The sequence below is a fragment of the Alligator sinensis genome, unplaced genomic scaffold, assembly GCF_000455745.1.
Source record: "Alligator sinensis unplaced genomic scaffold, ASM45574v1 scaffold18_2, whole genome shotgun sequence".
Classification (NCBI taxonomy): Eukaryota; Metazoa; Chordata; order Crocodylia; family Alligatoridae; genus Alligator; species Alligator sinensis.
Genome location: NW_005842281.1, coordinates 265,619 through 281,771, shown reverse-complemented (window position 1 = coordinate 281,771; position 16,153 = coordinate 265,619). Strand labels below are relative to the sequence as shown.

Below are 16,153 nucleotides of genomic sequence, written 5' to 3'. Positions count from 1 at the left end.
GGGGGGTGGGGGTGGGGGGGGGTGCTGACCAACAAGGGATGGCCTCTGCTTGGCTGGGTTTGGCTGCCCACAGCAATGTCCGGCAGGCTGGGAGGTGTGAGGGAGCACCCCCTGCCTTCTGGCTTCTGCAAGTGCAGTCATCTGCCTACCTCTCCCCACCAAAGGGTGAACATATGTTCTGTTTGCTCCTAATCCAATCTATGCAGTTTAGATTAGATCAGTTCTGCCTTGAGTTTTTGGAATATCTGTACTTAGCCACTGTGTTTTTTCCAATGGTGATGAGTACAAGATTTAATAAAGTTATTTATCTTCAGGAATGACTCAAAAAGTTTGGGAATTATTTTGGTCATATTATTCTCCATAGAAGACCTAACCATCTCTCAGAAAGGGTACAAGTTATAGGTTTTACATTTACTTAGCCAAATATTTCATTTTGATTTCAAGTGGGTTTGCGATATAAATGTTAAAACAGTGTGCTATCTTGGGGGGTTTTCTTACATAAGAGAAGGACATTTGACAAATCAAGCATAAACAAAATATGATTTTAAGTGAGTCTACTCTGTTAACAAGCCAAATTTATATTTACCGTTTTCCACCAGTCCATAAATTCCCCTTGCATTAATGGAAAAATAGTTCCATTAGATGTTAAACAGCAAATCAGAAAACAATTTTTAGTGTATTTACCAATGAAGCAAGATTTGGTTAAGTAGAGTTAAGTGTTAATTTAATTTGGGGTATAAAACACATTTCTCTCTTGGGATGGTTATGGGGAGTTATTTATTAGACTGTTTAAAAACAATAATTGAGATTAAATGTAGCAGCCGTGAATATAATAAACTGTGTTAAACGAGTAAAGGATTTGGCACAAGAATGAAAACTAATGGAAAATCAGAGTAAAATTTTCCACTCTGTCCTTAAACAACTGTTCCATGCCTAGATATTCAATTTCATAACAGATGTTGATTTGTCTTGTCTCCTGAAGACCCTGATTAGAAAGTATGTAGGATATGGCTAGCCATTGTATTGTTCCAGTTTTATGCTGGTGTAACTGAACTGAAATCACTGGAGTTACACCATGAAGCTAGGAAATATAGAATGGTGAATCAATCTCTTAAAGTATAAAATTGTTTGCAATAGATCTAGGGTACAGATGCATGTTAATAACAGTCTATCTTATAAAGTTTTGAATTTACACAGATGTTCGGAGAGGACAGACACTACCTCTCCCAGGGTAGCTGCCTATAGTAGGCACTATTTCAGAGCCTCACCACAATGTGGCAGGGGAGTCCATTGGACAAACAGTTACCTGAGATGAAATCATACAGCCCATACACTGGTGTAATCTAAATTAATCTTAACTTTTTGAGCGGGTAGCTGCCTCGGAGTGGAAATACTTACACCAATGTTAAGACTGTACATTCTGTGTCTACTCCACATTTATATCAGTGTAAATCCAGATAACACTAATGTGAGTGAATTTGTTGTCAGGACCATGACATATGGGATTTAGATAACTCCCATTTTTGAGGTTTGATTGAGACACTTGATATATGATTCTAATATTCTGTATATGTTGTATATAAATATATAAACCTGTAAAATCATGGGTTTTCAATCCTGACCTAACTAAAATTGTTATAAGCATTGCATCAGGAGTCAGTTCAACATGATTTTCTCAGAAATAGATCACAAAGTTTTATATGTTTACAATGCAAAGGTGCAGCCAGCACAGACTTCAGCTGTCTGCATGTGATGTTCCATCTTTATACAAGTACTCCCATGTATCTGCACATCTCTGTTTACCCATGTGATATTACTGTTGTAAAGATCCTCCTTTGGGGAAAAAAAAACCCCTTAGCTACCACAGTCATATAAAGTATAAGATGAAAATGGTTTGGGAATGTGTCTTGTATCCAGCACATTCTATGGTGGTATGTAACCTACTGACTGACTTTTGTATAGACTTTACTTCTTTTAAAGTCTGAGCAACTTCTGCTATGGCCATACGAATCAGAAGGATAACTTTCAGTAGTCCTCTTGAAAGCAAATCCACAAAATAGAACTTCTGAAAGCATGTGTGTACATAGGGACAAAGTCACCATCTTGCAAGAATGCTTAATGTAGAAGAATATATTTAATGCTACTGCAGGTTAGTCAATATATAATTGATTCCAATTGGATATCTTATTACCTGAAGCTCTAATTAACCATCCAACAAATCATTTGCTACTTTCAGCTAGGTGGCATACATGAAAAAGTGAAAATCCTCCCAACCTTTGAAAACTTCCAACAAATCATTTCTGAAATGGCTCTTACACCTATGAAATGTTGTTGTTCAAGCATATCCATTAGGCCTTCAGAAGTTGTCTTTTGGAAACTGTTGTCTATTGGATCTCTGTAGTTAATATTTACTATGGGCCTAATTCAAAACAATCTTTGTGCTATGGTCAGTACTTCAAGACCTGCATGAGTTCCATAAACTTAAACATGTGTGTAACTGCTTATCTGAATAGCAAAGGATTTAAGATTGTGCTTGAGTGCTTTCCTGAATTGAGCCCTGAAGAGCTGGTTGACTGTAGTCTTCCAAGTGAGGGTTGATTGAAGCAAGTCATATAGTTGTGACCTGTTGTTAAATGTAGCCATATTGCATAACCTGTAAAGTATATGTTACACAAATAGTCATTAACATGTTAAGTGTTAGGTTTATCCAGGATAATAGTAGTAGAATGTACAAAGTGATACAAGGTAGCGTTAACTTTTGGAAATTCCTAATTTTTTTCAGTGCTTGATTTCTCATCTATAAGAGTAGGTTTTACATTTAATACCTGATCTGTTTTTTATAAGCATAATAAGAAATACTGCTGCTGAAACATTTTAATGCGACTGTTAAAGCTAACGCTTTGAAGTGTGCTAGAGAAATGATTCAGTATTGTTAAATGTGTCAATGCTGCTAAATCATGAAAGCAGCACATCCTTAACTAAAGTACTCTTAATTTAAAAGTGCCACTAACTGACAGAGATACAGAAAAGAAGTCATGCCTAAAACTGGGTTTTAACAAACTTTTGGGCTTTAAGTCCAAAATTGTGAACCAAAGCCCCCTAATCCTAAAAGCACCTAAACTCACTTAAATTCTTTCCTGTTCAGCTGGAAGGTTCCCTAAGTCTGCACTTACAGTTCTGTGCATGCCCAGAACTGTCCCAGCCAAGACAGTTAACATCCATTTGCAAGTGTCTAAGTTGCACTGGGATCCAGAAACTAGTATGCCCAAATATACCAACAGAACCAACTCCTCACAAAATGCTGTGATTTTTAAAAAGCGCCTGGAGGAAGAAATGGTAGGAGTACCCACCATTTATACAACCTGTTAATCATTGGAACAATTGCATTGGAAGTAGAAGACCTGAGTTTTGGCTCTTCTTTGGCCTTGAAGTTGTTCAAATCTACATTTCTCACCTTCCTTCATTTTTTAGGCATTTAAAAATAAACAGCTTCTCCTTACTTTTGGTGCCCATTTTTTGGATTATCCTTCTAAGGCACCTATCTCTCCCCATACATTGTGTAGGCTGGAGTTACCTAATTCAGGGTTTGGATTGGTGTTGGAAGCCAACCACCTATAAATTAGGCAATACAGCATACAGACAGAAGTAACAATTTTCACCAGATCAGGCCACAGAAAGCAGTTTATAGCTGTGACCAAACACAAGTGCACAGCTACAAACAGCTTAAAAATGGCTGATCGGGTGAAAATCTGACCCCGCATTTCAAAATCTAGTATCTTTGTAACTTGTGTCTGCGGAGCTCAGCTTGTCGCTGTTTTCAGAATGTGGAGGGGAGGAAGGGAGTGGAGGGAGTTCAGTCTGAGGTTTTTCGACTCCTGGAGGGTGCAGCAGGTGTATTGGAGATCCCCTAGATGGGGGCCCAATTACCCCACCCCACCCTTCAGCATTGGCTGGGGAACCCCAAGAACGATCTCTCTCTGCTGCCTTTCCCCATTCCCAATCTGAAAACAGTGAGCACTGCCAGAGAGCCCTGGCTGTCGCTATGGAAACTTGGCTACCAGCTTCCAGTCTGCAGCTAGATTCACCTTCCCCCCTGGACCCAACAGTGAACTTCTGTTAGGTCTGGGGTAAGGTTGTAACTCAGTGGTGTGCAAAAATCATTTTGAGTTACAGCTGGAAGCTGCACTTCTATCTGCACCCATAGGCTGTGTCCACATGGACGTTTGGTTCCCTGGGGACAACTAGGAGCGGGACACCTTGAGCCGCAGCTAGTTGTTCCCAGGGAATTCCTGTGCCATGCATTTTCTGGTGCATGGCAGGTTACCCCAGGTGGGGTAGGGGAGGCAGGGGCCAGCACTGGGCTGGCCCAGCAGCTGTTTCTGGGGCCCTGGGGGTCTCCTGGGGCTGCAGCAACAGCAATGGCTCCAGCTGGCCAGGCTCTGGTTTTCAGCAGCACACGCTGCCCCTGTGTGCACTGCTCTGCTTTTTTCCCATGGGTTTTCTTGACCTCTGGATATCCAGGGGTCAAGCCCCCCACCTTCCCCCATGGTGCTCCCTTGCAGCTAAATGTGCCACATGGCTGCACTCATCTGAAAATGGCCACGGTGTCTAACTTGGAGGCATTTGATGGTGCTTACACAGGTTACCTTTAAACTATTCTAAATCTGTAGAAGGTTCATGTTCAAGTTAGAACAGTTTCAGAAGGGTCACAGGTTAAGGCTTAATGCCATCTCTGACCTGCACAGCTGTGACTTGCCATTAGCTGGCTTGTCAAACAGGGGTGTGGCCCCAGGAGCCAGGGCTCGCTCTCTTCTTTGGGAGCAGAGCCACGGGATTGAGTTAAGCACACTGTGTGTGTGGAGCCCAGGGAAACATGCCTCCCAGGTCTGCATGCTGTCGCCACCTGGTGGCTCTGCTCCCAGAGTGGAACTGCTAGGGGTTAACTGCAGAGACAGTATGAACCCTGGAAAGTTTGCTTCCCCATGCTCTTGACAGACTTATTGTAGGGCAGCCCTTCCCATCCCTGCCTCCCAGAAAAATGGGAAGCTGAGGAGATAAGCCACACTCTGCACAAATTATCCTGGCTAAGGGAGATCCACCTGGATGTGGAGCAAAGGTTTAGCTCTCTGAGGGTTGCATGCCTGGCATTTGGCTCAGGAGCCTGGATTGGTTCTCCACAGCTAAGTACAGACAGTCAAAAAGCCTGAGGCTGAGTCAGTTCCATTTTTGCAGATTAGTTTAAGATGCAGAGATTAAATTGAGAAACAATTGGATAGATATTCACTTTTGATTCAGGAAATGCAGCCACATACCTGCAGTGGCTCAGGCCAGAAGCCAGGGGGCGCTACAGCATGGCTCTCTGGCACACAGCCAGCATGGGCTGTGTGTTCACTTCCATTTCCTGCTGCCCACAACGTCTCTGGGATTTGCAATCCACAAACACAGCAGCAGGACTCTGCAGGGTTGCTTATCACTTCCTCTTCCTGCTTCCAGGTACCTCTGGGATTTGTAGTCCACAGGCAGTAAAAAGCAGTATGTTTTTTAGCAGGGTAGGGCAGGGCAGCTCATTACTCGGGAGAAGGGAAGTTTAACTCCCATCTCTGGCTCTAGACCCCAGCCAGGTTTGCCTGGGGGGGGGAGGGGGGCAGTCCCAGCTTCCTCTCCACCCCAAAACCTTGTCTGCTGGAAAGCATGCTGGAATGCTGGGGGACTATGATTTAAGTCATACCAGGAAGGTGTCTAGGACAGAATTTTCATAAACCAGTTTGACCCAAATCAGTTAAGTCTGATACTACATTCAGCCAGGTTTATCTTAAACCTGTTTCAGCCATTTTGAAACTGGTTCATGTGCACTGAATATCTGTTGTGTTACAGATTTAAACCAGTTTCTGATCACTTAAACCAGTTTATGTGTAACTTCTGTCCCTATTGAGATCCTAGAAGCTGGCAGTGTGGTACCATGTGTGCTGGGGTCATAACCACTGTGGGCAGGTGGGGATGTTGGCTTGGGGATAGAGAGGCCAAAGCCATGCATCCTGGGGTGCTGGATAAAGCAAATTGGTTGCTTTATCTCTGTGGAGTAGACTAATAATGTCTTCACTCAAGCTAAGTAGAATGGCTCAAACATACCCCTTGCCTGAAGTGGTATAACTTTAGGGTGCTTAGAGGGTACTTAGAACAGCTTAACACCCTTTAATGCATAAACACTCCCATTTTATGCGCTTTCAGAATGGTTTAAAGGTAGCCTGTAACACCACCTTGAAACTCTCATTGGATCTGGCCTGGAGTTCTTAATTGATGGAAAATATGAGTTTGCACATTCATAACTTTAAAAATACTAACCCTTTTCCTTTGAAGATGATTGTTTTTCCTTGCTGGAGATTATTATAACAAAAGCCAGTTGAACTTTCTAGCTATTATTTTGATTTGCCAAAATTTAAAGTCTCAGAAAAGTATATTCTTTTTAAGTACATATAACTAAAAATGGCTGAGTTGATTTTATTCAGATTTTTCCCTATTAAAAAATAAATTCTGTTTGAGCTGGGACCAAACATGGGCAAGTTCAACCCAAAAAAAGAACTTGCTTTTGAGGAAAGCTATTAATAGCTGCAAAAAAGGAATTAAAATGGGAACTGCATCTCTTCCCTACCAGTTGTGGGAGTACTGCTTATGTTTTACACTGCCAATGTGATATGTCCCTTCGAGTGCCTTGTTAACAAAGAAGATAAAAGCTTTCTGCTCCTTTTGATTGATGGAATTAATTTTATAGCCCCAGTGCTTTAAAACAACTTTTTGTTTTGGTGCCAGAAAATCCTGGGTTCAGGTCCTTCTGATGACATTTGATAGGTGTCATCATTTTAAAATAGAAACACCGAACAAAAAACGATATGAAAAAAACTGCTAATATGTAAATGTAGATATTTAACAAATGTGCCATTCCCAAAGGGCTTGATCCATGTTGTGAAATAATGTGCTGTACAACATTTTGTCTAAAAACACTGTTTGTAGAATATAAAATAGTTTTATTTTTCAGTTGCTGTTAGTTTCTGAAACACCGTAATATATGACATTTCTAAAATTCCCAGCTGGGGAAAGGTATTTGAAACTGGATGTGGTACAAAGTCCAGGATCCCTAATAAGCCCTTCATATCCAACCTTGTTCCTTTGTCCCACTCCCTTCTCTGGGTCTTTACCCAAACTGTCCATAGGTAAGGAACATCTTTTCCCAAGCCACTTTTCCTTTCTTCAGTCCAATCTTCCCTAAAAACTTGCATAGAATAGCTGCAGATGAGATAAGTAAGGGAAGGAGAACCAAACCCGACATTTTCAAATGTGAGTGTCAAATGTTAAGCCCCTAAATCTATGCTGAACAATTTACATTAAGTGTCCTAATTTTTTAAAAAGTTGATCCCTGCAACTCCTATTTAGTTTTAATTTTGCCTAGTAGCTCTGCGGGGACTAGATGCCTAACTTTAGACATAGAATTCGGAAGATTTTGGCCTAAATGTATACTCACTTAACTCAATAACTGCATTTTTTTTAAACTGTTGTCCTGTCCTCCTCCTTTCCTTCCCTTTCTGTTTTGTCCTGACATATTTAGAATGTTAATACGCAATGGGAGAGCTTATGTTTCTATGGCAGCTAGCCCATTTTTGCAGGACCCAAATATTTATTAGTTGCTTTACACTTAGAGTAGTTGGCCTTGCCTACTTTGCACCATCCATTTGCCTTCCTTCCAATTTTGCCCACATGAATAGTATTTAAAGAACCAGTGTGTATGCTGAAGACTTATACCATGCACCACATCCCATCCTACCTCATTTTGAAATGGCTCTGTTGTTAAACTGTTGAAGAATTAAAGAGCATTTTTACATTTGCTTCTGGGGTGGGGGTGGGTGGTTTTAATTAGAGCAGATCTGAGAGCCATTCTAATTAAAGCTCCCAGATCATCTCATGTAACAGCATCCCTGCGCTTCAAAACAGCTGCAGAGGCGTTTTATCTAAAGCTCATCAAATGAACTTTAGTTAAAAGACTCCCGCCACCATTTTGAAGTGTGGGGATGCTGATACACAGCAAGCAAAGGCTAACTGGGAGTCTGTTAATTAGCATGCTCTAGCAGACTCGATTAATTGAGTCTGCTCTAACATGCTGTAATTACAGCTCATTGGAACAGCCTCCTGGCTCATGTATAGGCACTCAGAATGTCTTAGAATGCATTTCAAACAACCTTTGCATTACAGTTGGTTGTACTAAAAGAGAAACCTAGAGGTCTTGTTTCTCACAGTTGTTTGGGTTGGGATGGTGTGAAGACGAATTCACTTAGCCCATGGTAAAGGACATATCTTCTCATTTTTGAGCAATCTCCTTCAGGAACCACTGACATCCCAGATTTCTTCATTCAAAGGAGGCGTGTGTTAAGAACATGTTGAAGTAGGGAGTACAGATGAGAAATCAAGCCAGGAATCTTGACCTTAAGTTGTAAATGTGATGGTTAATAATAGAAAGTAATAATTGTACTGGTATATTAATATTCATTTGTATAAACTTCATTTTAATTTAGGCAGATACACAGATTGACAGAGAACATCAAAACTTTTATGAAGCATCATTAGAATATGTGTTTAAGATTCAAGAAGTGCAGGAGAAAAAGAAGTTTGAATTTGTTGAACCTGTAAGTTTTCTATTTATATTTTTCTTTCTTTACCTAAATTTACAGTGAATGTATTTAAAGTTGAAAACTTAATTATAAATTCTTACAGGGCATCTCTTTTTTAATTAAAAGAGTGTTTGAATATAGTTCATATGCAAACAGATCTAAAGATCTTTCCTCAGGAATTATTTATTAAAGGCTTATGCAAAAGGTTTTGTGTCTACTGTGGAGTAAAATAACAGATGGTTTGGAGTGTGCATAACATTTTAAAGGTTTGACTTTTAATGTGTCTGTACAACCCATAACAGATATTTCCTATTATAAAAATTGGCTCAGACTCCCAACCATGATATTAGGCTTAAATGTTCAGTGTATGCAATTTATCTCAGGTTTAATTTTTCTAAGTTATGCATGAAATAGTGTGGAAATAACATTAAAATTAATTTTAGGACTATTAAGCTATATTTTGTTTGAAGTCTACTTTATAGCAAAGTATTTCTGAAAGAATTGTATAATTGGAAAGGTATGTACTAAGATTTGAAGGAAGAACCTAAAATTAAAATGTAAAATCTATTCATAACATGTAGACATGTATGATATTTGCCCTTCAAAGCCTTATGAGTTTAATTAACTCAAAGCAAATGATGTTGGCTACAGAACTCAGTGAAACTCCTCCCATGATCTCAAGGTAAACATGTGCATAAATATATATATGTCAGGACTTATGTGGCCTGATTTTTCTAAAAGCATTGAGCACTTTACAGTTCCTAGAGCAGCGTTTCCCAACCTTTTTCACCCCATGGCACACTGACCTAAATAAAAAAGCACTGCGGCACACCGGACATGGAGTGGGGGGTGCCACGTGGGGCAGAGGGGGGGCGTGACCTACCAGATGCTGACAGGGAGGGGTGGCATGCAGCCAGCCGGATGGCATTTTGGTCTAGAGCCACACCCACTGCCTGGCTGGAGCCACGCTCCCCATCTGTCTGTGTCTGCAGCAGCAGCAGGCAGGGAGCGTGGCTCCAGACAGACAGGGGGCATGTCTCCAGCCCAAAATGCCGCAGCATGCCTGGAAGTGCCTTCCAGCACACTGGTTGGAAAACGCTGTCCTAAAGAATCATTAGGCAACTAGTTTTGAGTATGTTGGCCCTTATAATTTCAGGGAGTGCCAGGAAAATTTCACACCCACTTAGCATCTCAGAAAATGCAAAAATATTGTTGCCATAGGTGATTTATCTGACATTTAAAAAGCTTGCTATACAAAGGACTCCTGAGACAGAGATTCAGTAGCATTCCTTGGGCTGCTGCAGCCTTAAGAGATGAATTAGGCACTGGCTTCCCCAGACTGCCCATTTCTCATAAGGGAATTTTGGTTTCCTGTGGACAAGCCTACTAAGGAAACTCTCCCTCAGCTACAGTTTTTTCTTTCTGACTGGCTGCCCTTTTTTAGAAGCCTGTTTTACACCAGTCTGCCAGACAGACAGATGACTTGCAATATCAGCAGTGTGCTTTTGAAGGAGGCTAGAAATTACCTATCCCTGTCCCAGAATTATGTAGTGTTTCCCCCTGTGTTCCTGGACAAAAATCCCTGATGTCATCTGACCTTCCTTTCAGCTAAATATCTGAAAGGCATCTCTTGTATAAGAGGCTCATCATCAAAGGTAACTCTGATACTTCTCTCTCTCCCAAACCATTCATTACTTTCCAGTTTACCTAACCTTGTCATCATTGATGACCATGAACCAGAGTGACTTGTATGTGAAATTCATGTCACCAAGAACAGTTATTCTGTCTGCATTCCTGTACTCGGAGTTGAGCGTATGTAACTGATGCAAACTAATGAGCCTGAATCCAACAAGGAGTGCTTAGAGAAATCCTATCTTTATGGCCTACAGCTGCCAAATCCCGGAGACTAAATTCTTCCTTGGATTCCTAAATAAGAGTATTTTTTTACCTGTCACAGATTAATCCAAGGCCTATCTCCCTGTCTACTGCTGCAAAACTAACACATCCTGGAACCGAAAAATCTAGCAACCTTGACCTAACTCTGACCCTGGTATAAGAAATGTTAATCTCATTTAAAGTAATAGAGACCTGCTGTTCTTAAAGAGACTGCTATAACTAGAAAATATTATTTTGCACTGACATATACATAAAATAGGGTACATTCTATTTCATGTCTCAAATGGAAGAGATCTGAAGAAAAATAATTTGTATTATATATTCATAAACCAGACATCAAACCAGATTCCTTGGTTAAGTTGGACTGTACTTGATTCAGAGCTAGAGGGAGAGTGCAAAGGTAGTTTTATGCTACCTGTTCCTCCCTTGTTCTTCAGGACATCTGAGGTCCATCTGCCCACAAATCTCATCTACGCGTTATATCTGGTGGGGAGTACAAGAGTGTCAGGTTATAGACTAAGGATTGCCAACCCAAGAATTTTTTATACTTATTATTTACAATCTGCAAGATTTATACTAACAGCCAAACTTTTCTGTAGCCACGTGTTTTTAATGACATGTTTTACATAATGTAAACGTAACACTTCTTCCAGGCCTTGCCCTGCTGCCGGGCCCAAGTTAGATGGGTTGAGTTCAGATTTAGGCTTTTAACTTCAACCATAGTAAAAAAGTAAAACAAAGTTTGGTTGTCAGTAAAAGGTTTGCAGTAAAAAAAATTTTTCTTGGGTTGGCAGCCCTTAGTCTACACTGGCAACCCTTAGTCTACACTGCACGACTTGCTGGCACGACAGGCCCCCTACTCACCTCTGCATCCTTATACATCTGAATGTACCATGCTGCCCCCCTAGCCCAACCTTTCAGCCTTACCCCTGCTGGTCCCACTCCCCCCAGCCCAGCATAGACCCCCAAAGAAGCCTACCTGTGACCCAACAGTATTATAAGCATCCAGGAATGCAGCAGCAGCAACACATGGCTGATTGAATGTTCCTTGCAGGGTGCTGCACTCCCACTTAGAATCATAGACAGTTAGGGTTGAAAGGGACCACAGGAGGTCATCTAGTCCAACCCCCTGCTCAAAGCAGGACCATCCCCAACTAGTTCATCCCAGCCAAAGCTTTGTCTAGTCAGGTTTTGAAGGAGCTTCCACCACCTCTCTGGGTAACCTGTTCCAGTGTTTCACTACTTTCCTATTGAGAAAATTATTCCTAATATCTAGCCTAAACTTCCCTTGCTGCAACTGGAGACCATTGTTCCTTGTTCTGTCATCTGCCACCACTGAGAACAGTATAGCTCCATCTGCCTCCAAACCACCTTTCAGGTAGTTGAAGGCTGCTATGAAAACCCCTCCCAGTCTTCTTTTCTTTAGACTAAATAAGCTCAGTTCCCTCAGTCTTTTCTCATAAATCATGTCCCCCAGCCCTTCACCATTTTTGTTGCCCTTGGCTGGACTCTGTCCAATTTGTCCACATCCTTTCTGTAGTGACAGGCCCAAAAATGAACCCAGTACTCCAGATGTGGCCTCACCAATGCCGAATAGAGGGGAATAATCATTTCCCTTGCACTGCTAGCAACATGCCTACCAATGCAGCCCGGTATGCTATTAGCCTTCTTGGCAACAAGGGCACACTGCTGACTCATATTCAGCTTATTGTCCACTGTAACCCATGGGTCCTTTTCGGCAGAGCTGTTGCCCAGCCAGTCACTTGGATATGTGGAGGTGCAGCTGTGCTCTGTCTTTCAGAGATTCAATGAAGTTGTGGCTGCTATTTTTGTTTTGTTTGGTTTGGGGTTTTTTTGTGGACCTTACTCATAGCAGTTTTTAGCCTTTTTTTTTTTACTAACTTTTGGTAAATTTACTGACAGTTGACATCCTCATTCAGGCTCCATTTCCAGTACCTGTGGTAAGACTGGAATATTTTTGTTCAAGAGGGGTAGGTCAGTCAAATCAGCTTTGTGGCCAATGTGTACCACTTAGCTGCATTTGGGTTAAAGGTCCAGTGGATAAACTCAGATATAGCATTTTCCACCTTAGATAATAAAACCAGCTTATTTAGTCCAATAGCATATCTCTCACTAGATGCTAAGCCTAGATGTTTCTAAGAAAGGTGTCAAAAAGCTGTGTATGGATAACTGAGAGATAGTATCCTCCAAGGAATTATCTTCTAAACTCCTGAGATTGTATTTTTATATTAATCCTCTATATATTTCTTTACTTATATTTAAGTAAAGAAATATATAGAGATTGGATTCTAACATGAATCATGAGATTTTAAAACTTCTGTTGATTATTAATTTTATTTATTGTCAGCTATATATTTTATAGATCACACAATTATGCTAAGTGCTACCCAGAAGACACTTAGCAAACAGAAAACACAGTTGATAGGCTGATTTAAAATATGGACTTGGTTTAAGTTACATCCTAATTTATGTCAGCATAGAGGGTAGTATGGAAGGTTGCAGATCTTAGAAATAGATTTCTGTTAACACCCTTTGAATTGCTGCAAAACTACAGATTAAATACTTGTAGTCTGTTGTGGATTAAAGTGAATTATTTTAAAAATCATCCTTTAAACACTTAAGTGTAAACTAGAAATAAAAGGAATCAAAACTTGTGGAAGAGGTGATAACTTTTTATTAAACCAACTAGATATTTGCAAACAAATTATTTTATTTATCTGCAAGCTTTTGGGCATAGTCACCCTTCATCAGGCATAGGAGAGAACAGAGGTTGTAAAAATTCTCTTAGGGAGAAATTAAAATTAATATGTCATAGGAAAGCTGAAGGAAAAGTTGTCACTTGTGTTTTAATAGGGATTTTGGAGGGCTTTGGACCTTACAGCATTAATTCTATTTTTATTCTTTTTTTTTTGTTATGGGATGTCTGGTGCAAAAATTACATTCCAGTCATTGGCCTGTGTCATCCTATGGAACACTTTGGTGTTTTCTTTGCTTATATTCAGTTTTTTGTGCTATTTTCATTTTTGTTCATGATGCAGTTTGTATCATGTTCAGATACTACTAAAACAAGGCCCCTATAAGTCCACAAATAGGGATCTAATTTGTGTTTATTAACTCATCTAATTACAAAGTATTTTGCTACTCATGCCTCTGATGTTACAGTCCAGTATTGCGTTTCTATATAATTTCTTGAAGTGTCCTGAGTATGTAACTGTGATGTTGAGAAGAAAGATGTTTATAAGCTGAAAATTGGGGATAATGCTGCTCAGGAAAAGAGGAAGGGAGAATTATTTGATAGAATTTAGTCCCTTCCTCTAGATACTTAGCAGTTTTGCTTACCCCCTTTTCCTTAAGTATGAATCCCTCAGTTCCTTTGACTAAACCATGTTCAAAATCATAAAGATATATACAGACAGTGTGCCACAGTCCATACAAAAGTCACTGTTATAATAAAAGCAACATAAACGGATGCAACATAACATTGGGTTTTCAGTGTGACCACACAGTCCATGCCAGCAAAACCGATACAAGAAAACCTATACGACAACCCATGAACCCGGTGAAATATGGCAGGGTTTGTGACATAAGGAACAGGATCACTAATTATCATCGAAGTATTTAAGGCCTGGTTCAACAAAGTGCTGGCTGGAATGATCTAGTTGGGGCTGGTCCTGCTTTGAGCTGGCAGTTGGACTAAATAACCTCCTGAGGTCCCTTCCAGCCCTAATTTTCTATGATTCTATTTTTATAAAAGCAGTTTGCATGTAATTGCTTATAGCTTGATGACAGCCTTCTGTAATGAGAAACAAATGCTGAGATAAATACTACTATTTTAATATTTTAATAGTATAGTTCCCCCATTCTTGCATTGTTCGTGCCATTATTGACAAGATTAATTTTAATCTGATAGCTAAATACCTTTTGGTGTTATACACATAAATAAAACTGGACTAGGAAGACAGTGACTTTTGGCTGATTCACTGCAGGTCAAAGGTTAAATTCCTCTCCTGTCCAAAACCTAAGTGCAGTCTTCTTCCTGTGAGAATGAAATGACCAAGCAATCTCAGGGTCACAAACTCTACATAAAAATAAATAAAGTCCAAAGTAATCTTTGGATTTAGTTTCAGGTTCTCTGCTGAAATCCATGCCACTCAGGCACCACACAGACAGTGAATAGCATTGTGTCTTGGAGAAGAACCCTTGTTTTTAATTGATCTGCCTGATGAGGCATTCAGAATGAGGTGGCTATAAGGTGCTTGTTGCACTTGGGCAGTTGATAATATAGAACACATTGGGGATTATATGTAACATTTGAAACTAGTCACCCCTTAACAGACAAAGAGCACCTTGAAAATGCACACTGCAGATCTTAAAAAGAAACTGGGACTTTTTTCACCATTTTAAACGTATTTTATAGTTACAGGTCAAAATCTGGCAGCGTGCTGGGGACTAAAGATTTTCACCTCAGCCTTAGTTTCCCAGACATGATCCTTAGGCCATCTCCGATACAGGAGGACCATTACAATATAGGAAGCAAGCAAAAGGGATTTGACTATTCTCTCCTATCCCTGTCAGTGACTTTATATGCACGTTAATCTGCATATTTAGTACAAGCTATTTTCTCCATCGGACATGAATGTATTGTTCTATGACCTACGTGAGCTATATATTTAGTGTACATGCACACATGCATGCGTATGGAGAGCACTGACCTGAGAGCCTGGATCACTACAGTACACAACTGCTACATTACTAGCAACATAATTTTAAAAACCTCAATGCTTCGTAGTTAAAATAGGGACATTGTTTACTGTCCCTGTATTTTGTCCTTTCTGATAAATTCGACTTTGCTGCCATCTAGTGCCAGTAATTATTTTTCCACTTGATTTCATTGCGTACTTCAACAAAAGCTATTTTTGTTAGGGGAAATTAAAATGAAAAATCTCATTTAGGTGTATAGCAGAGGGTTCTACATGTTTGCATTAGCATCTTTTCCAAACTAATAAATTAACCAGCCAATTGTTAGTATTTATCCAAAATAAGTTTTAAACTTTTAAAACACTAATAAACTGGCATCACAGAAGGCTTCTGTGCATTGTTTGTAGTTTAGTCACTGAAGAAAGCTCATTCTGTATTGTTCTTGACTAAACCACTTGAACATAGCCTGTGTTCTCAGCATTTCTCCAAAAAGAAGGAAAGAAAGAAAGAAATTGAGGCCTGGTCTAAAATATTCTAAGCAAGGTTCCCTCTAAGGTACGCATGTGCACGGCCGCGCACAAGTAAAAGGCTAGCCACACACAAACTTTTTTAGGCTGCACATCCACCGGGAGAGGAGCTGGGCTGTGGTGTGGGACATTTACAGACGGTAAGCTCCTCCGGAGGCAAGGCGGAGGCAGGAGCCTGGCGTGGGCTCCGCCGGCTCCAGGGAACTGCTCCATTCCCCCGCTTCGGAGCAGTTCCCCAAAGGGAACTGCTCTGTTCCCCTTTGGGGAACGAGAAGACATGTGGCGTCAGGGCTGGGGAGTGGAGCAGCTCCCCAGAGCCCGTGGAGCAGATCCCTGGAGCTGGCCAAGCCTGCC

At 40.5% G+C, this 16,153-nt stretch overlaps 1 protein-coding gene across 4 annotated transcripts in view; it reads left to right on the top strand.

Annotated features, from left to right (window-relative positions):
- ARHGAP42 (Rho GTPase activating protein 42) overlaps positions 1 to 16,153 on the top strand; it is a 332,737-nt gene that overhangs the window by 232,376 nt on the left and 84,208 nt on the right. For all 4 annotated transcript variants that reach the window (XM_025209311.1, XM_025209310.1, XM_006027992.3 and 1 more), the window contains exon 6: positions 8,562 to 8,672. In XM_025209311.1, coding sequence (XP_025065096.1) covers positions 8,562 to 8,672 — 111 coding nt within the window. The remainder of the gene's footprint in view (positions 1 to 8,561; positions 8,673 to 16,153) is intronic.